This window comes from Triticum urartu, chromosome 2A, assembly GCF_056163025.1.
Source record: "Triticum urartu cultivar PI428250 chromosome 2A, HENAU_Tu73, whole genome shotgun sequence".
In the NCBI taxonomy this organism is placed as follows: domain Eukaryota; kingdom Viridiplantae; phylum Streptophyta; class Magnoliopsida; order Poales; family Poaceae; genus Triticum; species Triticum urartu.
This window is the reverse complement of record NC_141874.1, coordinates 42,862,014-42,870,105: the sequence shown is the minus strand read 5'-3', so window position 1 is coordinate 42,870,105 and position 8,092 is coordinate 42,862,014. Positions and strand designations below refer to the sequence as shown.

At 42.9% G+C, this 8,092-nt stretch overlaps 1 protein-coding gene across 2 annotated transcripts; it reads right to left on the bottom strand.

The window, feature by feature from the left end:
* Positions 1-619: 619 nt before the first annotated feature.
* Positions 620-4,606, bottom strand: LOC125540809 (2-oxoglutarate-dependent dioxygenase 11). 2 transcript variants are annotated; one of them, XM_087542950.1, is made up of 4 exons: positions 4,236-4,606; positions 3,511-3,758; positions 2,261-2,582; positions 620-991 (listed from the first exon to the last, which is right to left on the bottom strand). In XM_087542950.1, the coding sequence occupies exons 1-4, from the start codon at positions 4,518-4,520 to the stop codon at positions 923-925; spliced, it is 924 nt and encodes a 307-aa protein (XP_087399076.1). In that variant the 5' UTR covers positions 4,521-4,606; the 3' UTR covers positions 620-922. The 2 variants fall into 2 exon arrangements, with proteins under 2 accessions (XP_087399076.1, XP_048560321.2); XM_048704364.2 differs by having other exon boundaries at positions 960-1,322; positions 4,236-4,602.
* Positions 4,607-8,092: the final 3,486 nt, after the last annotated feature.

Below are 8,092 nucleotides of genomic sequence, written 5' to 3'. Positions count from 1 at the left end.
TCGGCGCCCGAGAGGCCGTTTGGCGTGCTCCAGCAGGTGCGCGCACAAGAAAAAGTGGCATCGCGCGCGGTAGTTTTGGCGCGCATCGTCCAGCGCGCTGGTTAAAAGCCACGTGCGGGCGCCCTCCAACCACCACCCTTTCCCTCCCCGCACCTTCTTCCTTGCCTCTTTCGGTGCCCGCCGACGCCGCACCTTCTCCCCCGGGTCGTCTAACGCCCTACCGCCGCTGCGCCTTCTCCCCCGCCTCTTCTGGCGCCCTGCCATGCCGCCGCGCCCCTGGAGCAGCTCGGGCTTCCGCGGCATCCGCTTCCGCCCCTCCAGCATGTATTACGCAGAGATCCGCTCCAGCGATACACGCCTTGGGCACGGAATGCTATATTTTCCAGCGCCTGGTAAAGCAAACGCCCTCCTGCGGGTGCTAAAATGCTATTTTCGACGCTGAAAAACAAATTTAGCGTGCCGCGCAACCACACGCCCGTTGGAGATGCTCTTAGGTCCTTGTATATATAAATCGTTATCCAATAGCATCTATAACTAATAGTCCATCCGAGACCCAATATACAACATGCATCTCTAAGTATTAGCTAAAACAGGGCATTACATTAAGCAAAAACAAAATTAAGCTGAGGCCATCTGCAAGTCAGTTGTTTATGGTGTTTGATACTACATGCAACAAAAATGCACCACACAGGTCAAGTCTACAAGATCACAACATCAACATAACAAGATGGATGTAATACCAGTCAAACAAAATAAGCACCGATAATTGGTTGGTGGCTAGTGGGGCAGTTGTATTCTCAATCCATAATTCTCATCTTCCCCTTGGCACCACCTTTCTTGATGGGATGGTTTGGAACAGATATTTGAAATAAGCCTATATTCGTCTTTCAAGTATTACAAGTGTACCCGATGAAGAATTTCATCACATGTATATCTGAAAATAAACGCAAAGGTTCATATAAAGTGACAAACGTCTCACCGATTGGTCCTGCTGAGAAATATATATCCATTACAATGAAGCATCACATATTAATTTACGAGTGTTTATCTAGACGACAAAGTTCAGTAGAACATCCTTATATTTCAGATAACTTCGCATAGTCCAGGGCGCTCTTTCCTTCTAGTTTGTTTGAGAAATAAAGTCTTAAATACTCTCCTACTTTCATTGTTTTGTATAATATCTTCTCTTCTGCAGTTTCCAAAATTGGTGAAATAATTCCATCATAGTTTGGGATTTGAAATGTTGATATGGATAGTCGCTCCTTGTGGGCATTGATGGTGACCCTGTGCTCAATGCTCTTGTACTTCCCATTTGTCATAATCTATAAGTAATAAATAGATTGGATTCAACAAATATCAAGTTCCTCGTCTATACCCTTGAAAATAGTAGTTTCTTTGTCATATAAAATTGGAAGTAGTTTGAGACTACAGATGACATTGTCTAGGGAAAAGTAATATATACACCATTCAACTATTGCTTTGTCTAGAGTGTACCGTCCATCCCCCGAAAAAGATGACATCGCTTGTAAGGCCTTAATTTTGTTGTCTTGTTTGATAAAGAATTTACAGAAAAAATAGAAGAAGATAGCGGGAAAAATGTTGAACATTAACAAGCTAATTTTTGTTTATTGCAACATAATCCTATTGAAAATTGAATATTAAGAAGCTAATTTTCATTTATTACAAGATAATCCTATTGAGAACCAGAGAATTAATAGGAACAATAGTAACCTAGTACCTTGTACAAAGAGAAAACAATGAGTCTTTTCCTCAAGTAAGAATGAGCATCCTCAACTAAGTTTCCTACATGTTGTGTGAGGGCTACAAAGGTGGCTCGATGACTCGCTTTTTTGCTTAGGTGGACTATGCACTTTTTCTGCCCTCAAACTACCAAAACATTTAGAAACAACCCTAAGCAAAAATCCTGCTTATTTTTTCTAGACCAGCATACGACCTGGTAAAATTAACGATTTAATATGTGATGCATCAATTGAGAAGTGCTTTTACAAACCCAAGTAGCAGAGCTATTTAGCACAAGATGACATGTAGGACATACGCACTTTCATTTGGTGGCGGAAGGATGGGTGTGTGAGCGTGTAAGCACATGTGTGTGTTAGAGTTTCATAAAGGAGATAGTAAGTTGTGAAGTTGAGGATTTCTCCCACCCAAACACAAATAAGGATTGCAAAGTTTTTACTATTTTTATACCATTTAGTTTCAGATGCTATACAACTAGCTTAACATGTCTTTAGAATCATACCTCAAGAAGGTCGCCCACATTCACCAATAGTGCATCACAATGTGGTTTCACGGGAATCCATGCACCATGCCTTCTAATTTGTAAGCCTTGAACTGAATTAACTTCTAGCAGAATAGTTAGAAAAGATCCATCGGAATGTGGTGACAAGCCTAGAACCTTTTCTGGGGTTGACGTGCATGGAGGGTAGTAGTTCATCCTGAGAAATTGAGACGCAAGTTTGTCTGCCACCAATTTCGGATCAACTTCTAGTGTTTTTGCAATCAAGATGGCAAGAGAATGTGTGAATTTCATCACCTCTGAAGAGTACTGTTCAATACAATTCCTGGGATCATAAAAATAATAATGTTTCTCTGTTAATGATGGGCTTTGGTAGATATTGAAATGCGTTGGATTTTATATGACCAGACCTAGCTTGTTTTTGTACCAAGTGCAAATAACAAGCCCAATAAAAAATTCATTGCTTGTATAGTCCCCTACTCGGCCCTTTGTTTGGTCATTACCATGAACCATAAAAACTCGGTTGCTAGATATTGATGCTGAAATTTTACCCAGAAGACTTATATCAATTTGTTTTCATAGAAAACTTAATATTCATTAGTTCCTATGGCCGATTTTAGTAAAATTTGCAACTTCTAAGTTTCATAACGAACAATATTCAACCAAATTGTCTAGGGATAGGTAGAACATCAACAATAAAGGCAGCAATATTTTCTAGGTTGTTGTGAGGTTAATTTCGTTTGGTGAGGCTGGTGTCATATCTATACCCATGCATAAACGTAAAAGCTAAATCACAGTAGTTTACTTTGAGAGATGCGTAACATTGGAAAGGAATGAAATGATAAGGCCAACATAAATGTTTGGTACTCTTCTCTTTGGCCTATGAGTGTATATTAAAAGGGTAATGCATTTTTTAATGTAATAATGTAATAAACACACAACATATGGTTCATATGCATAAGAAGATGAATAAATATCAAAATGATGCTTCAAAGACCACACTCACAAAGATGGCACACTATGCGGTGAAACTAATTAAGTTCTTAGTTCAAAACTTGACATGGTCAATCCGTTTACCAAAAGATCACATGCAACCGAGTCAATCTTCTAAGTTTTAAGTATCCAATCTCGAATCAACTTGAGCGTCTTTGCCAAATTAATATATTTTCTTAATCTGGTGCTTAGAATAGAAGGCAGACATTTTCCTTCTCCTTTCTTATACATTTAGATATCCCAAGCATACAAAGTCTGACCTGAAAGTATGAGGTTGACTTGGCCAGTAACTCATATCACGAGCTTGGGGTGGTTGAATGAAGAGGGCAAACCTATCACCCCATTCTAGCTTTTGATCATCAGAGACAACAAACACTTGGCCATACCCTTGAAGATCCCCTAGGCGTTGAGCATATTCATTCTTAACTTCGAGGGGGAGTTGAAAGAAATTTTGAATGTCCTGCTTTATACCCGTTATGACTTCATCCGGTATTCCATGATTTACAACCTGAAAGCTCAATAGTTGGGCAAACAATAATGTTTTATCAAACACATTTTCAAGGGATGGAATGAATGAATCTACAAATTAATATTTAGAGAAAAGTATGGTTTTTCTCTCAACTAATTCCGGATTTTGTCTTTGAACTCCAATATACTAGATATCTTTGACCTTATACTTTTGAAAGGGACTAATCTGGTCCCTAACAACAATCGGAGCAATATGACAAATGTAGTTGCGATTATTTCCCCCATGCATGTGATGACCGAGTTGCACAAAAATATGACAAATTATGAAAAAATACCAGGAAAAGCATTCAAGGGAAGAAAGTAGTAATAAAATTGAAAGATGTGATCGAAGGTAAAGAACCAGACCTAGACCCAGACCCAGACCCAAAATGTCTCCAGGTTGCGCCACGGAGATACGATAACATTATGAATGAAGAAATATAAATTGTACTGGTTGATTAATATTGGCCTCAAGTACCTGAAAGAAGCCCCACTCCGCACAGGCAAATCTGAGCTTGGCGGCCTCAGCTTCAGCTGACTCGGCGCTCAAGAGCTTGCTGAGGTCGATCACCGGAACCTCGTCGGACAGCTCGGGGAGAACGGCGTGCGCGTCGATGTCCGGCTGGATATACCGTCCGATCTTGTCGACCGTCAGCTCGCCGGCGGACGCCACCAGAGCCTGCACGCTCGTGACGGGAAGCGATGTTCCCACCTTCGACCAACTGCTCTCGCCGGCGCTACCACTCGCTGCCTCCGCCTCCATTATTGGTGTAGCTACCTAGTTCTCCACGACGGGTCTCGCTAGTCAGGCTACAGCCATCGATCTGGCTATTATATACTCCGTAGCAGATTGTTAACTGAAATGTAATGTCAACTCCTGCTAAGGCTGCCCGTAATGGGTACATGATATTAAGGTATGATATTACCTCCGTAATGCATAGTATCATATACTAGTATCTTAGATGGCCTTATTTATTGTCATGCATGACACATAATAGCATAACATTTATTATGATACGGTATCATGATATGATACTCAACCCTCCCTTTCCACATTTAATTCAATGCCACCTCAGCAAAATAGTCTGGTTGGCATGCATGATACTAGTTATGGTACTCCCATTACGACCAGCCTAACGGCGCTGGGGCGGACAGAAGGTGGGCATGTGATGATTACATGCGCACACATCATGATGTGAACGGATGGTCAGAGTAGAGCGTACTCCCTCCGTTTGGTATTGGTTGTCGCTGATTTAGTACTACAATTAATATAAAACAGAGAAAGTACCATGAAAGTCGATCACGATTATATCTTCCCGACTTAGGGCATGTACAATGGTTGATAAGATAGTCTTATCTTAAGTTTTGCATGTAATTTAGAGATGACAAAAAAGAAAGTCTATAATGGGTCATCTCTTAGCCTTATCTTCAATAACTAGCAATTCCTACAAACATGGTGAGACATATTGTGCTAAGAGATCATCTCTTGTCTTCTTTTAAATAAAAGAAGACAAACCTTTTCTTATGAGCTCTCTCTCCTCCACCTCATCAATGATCCTACGTGGCACTCTTAAGATAGCACCATTGTACATGCCCTTAGAAAATGCGAATGATTCCTTGACCGGCTCGTCCGGGAAGCGCCGATGCTAAAAAATATGCCCGTCAGCTAATGGCCGAATTTAATGCATTGGCCACTTGCAGATCTGCGGTGGCGGGATTAGTCCTGGCCATCTCCGGCTCGGCCCTGTCAGCCCACCCAGGGCCGGCCCTAAAATGCAGGGCCTAGGCCCGATGGTCTTGCCCATGGGCCGGGCTTGGGCCTGAGTTTTGAGCCCACCAACAGGGCCTGGACGTGCTTGGGCTTGGTATATTGGCATTTTAAGGAAGAGGCCCGGCCCACGCCCCTAAGCCCTAGGCCTTTTCAGGGCTTTTTACTAGATGGGCCGGGCTTGGGCTTGAAAAGTAGGCCCAATGGTAGTGCCTGGGAGGGCCCGGGCCTCAGTTTTCTGCCATGGGCTTTTTTAGGCCCGACCCAAGCCCGGCCCGGCCCATGGCCAGGTATAGGCGTGATTCAAACATGCCTTTGCAACATCACTCAGGATTATTTTGAACTGATATACCATCTTCAATGCGGACGTCCATATCAAACATCATATCCATCTGCGAATTGTTGGGGACCTATCCGTGAGTAGTGATGTGAGAGCCGGCTATTCAACCGCTCGCAATCATTTCAAATCGGATTTCAACAAACCGGATGAATTACATCAAACACGACAGAATTAAGCAAAGTTTGGATATAATTTACATAAAACGAACGATATTTCATCCGCTTAACTAAACTAAGCCCACGACATCAAAGTAATTATAGAGAATAGCATAATTCATCCATAAATAGTATGCAAACATCTCTGGTACAACAATAGTTTAAATTGAACGAGATAACCAAATGTTCAACAAGTTTATGATTTCAAATTCGACGATACTAGGATAATCAAAGCCGACACATGTCGTTCCACATATGTGTGTGAATGACCTGCCCCCGATCCTGTAGTACATCACGGTAGAGCATGCAAGCCATACAACATGCAGAGCAACATTAAGTGAATGAATGATTAACCAACATGTAGAGCAATAACAAGAAAACTTACGATCTCCATGGACCCACACAATGGCCATATTGCCTGCACACATTTAACCGCGTTGCAAAGCTTCACGACGAAGTTTTAAATACTGTACCATAGATGCCCTAACGACGTTACATTGCATTCATGGATGATGTGCATGTCGTAGGGCGCAAAGTGATTGTGCGCATGAAACGAACCATGCACTTACTGCCAAAAGACAGAGCCCCTTGAGTTCATGCCTACAAAGTACGCATATACGGCCAACCATGCATCGCACAACAAATCATCCTCCTTCACTGAGTATTCCGCCATTGTGTTTTATCTAGAAAAAAACATGAAGTTCAAATATAAACTCAATGACATTTGACCGAATGCCTACCAGGCGTGGTGTCCACCATGGACATCGTTGACACTGGCGGTGAGATCCCAGGTGGACGGCGGCATTGTTGGTTCGGGTTGCGACGTCCTACGATGCCTAGTTGGCGGCCCGAGAGGTACAACAACGGTGTCAGACGAGGAGGATGCAGATACAAAATAAGGGGAAGTAGGGGCGGAGTGGAAGTGAAGTGGATCTGGAAGGGGGATTTGAGTGGGTTGGGGGTGTCAGAGTCCTATCTGACGGTTGTCTGGACTACCGCAAAATGCCCCTCCCCTGCTTTCTTTTGATTTGCATGTAAATGGATGTTCGGACCGCTCCGTGAACTGACGAGGTACCGCGTTGGATAGGAGAATGGGTCTGAACAGCTCGGTCCTGACAGATGCAGCCAATTTGCCCTTAAGGGTAAAGAGTATGTCGTGCTCTGCTTTTGCTGCTTATTTGTTCAGGCATTCAACATTTTATTTTTGAAAAGGATCAAAAATTTATATTGAGATTTCGGGACCACCAAAGGACCACTATTGCTTTCAGAATGAACCGCCGACGTGTCGCTGTCGCTGTCGCCGCTCCCCTACCGGAGCCGGGTTAACCTTGCCAACGACAGACAGGAAGTCTTCATGCATGTACCCCTAAGGACCAGCGTCCTGGAGCCGCAGTTGGTGTCGTTGAACTCTAAGCACCTGACGCCAAATCTGACCACATGACAAGAAACTCCAACCTCGCCGCTCCAAAGATATGGCAGTAATCTACATCGAAGCTCCGTCGACTATGTCCAAACGAACAAACCTAATGGAGATCAAAATCCGGAAGACAAACTCGAAGAAAAAACCCCACCATTCATCCGAGAACCACACCTGCGAGGACTAAAAATCCTAACCTAAACTACTTACTGGAGCGAAGTCACCGGGTTCCCCTCCTCTCCACCGGCCATTGGAGCGGCAGGTACAGGATAGGCGAATCCAGCCTGTGAAGCCTAGAGGGGAAAGTTTGCAAATGGAAATACTATTCAGGATAGTGGCTCCATAGTTAAGTCTTGAGGAATCAAGGTCCTACCAGTGATTCTAAATATACAAAGCAAGTACCTCACAAATTATGAATTTTATGAAAGCGTGAAGACACATAGATATATAAAGATACCCGCAAAAAAATAGATATATAAAGATACACATGCATCTGAAATTGTCAGATCCGTTGGACGAAGTCTATACAACAAGCAAAGCATAATTTACACCGTTGGGGGTGGTGTAACTGGGTGCATTCCAGCTTCCTCTCGATGCTTACCATCAGCTGACTTCTGAGATTATATCTTCACGCAATTTTATAAAATGCTGACTC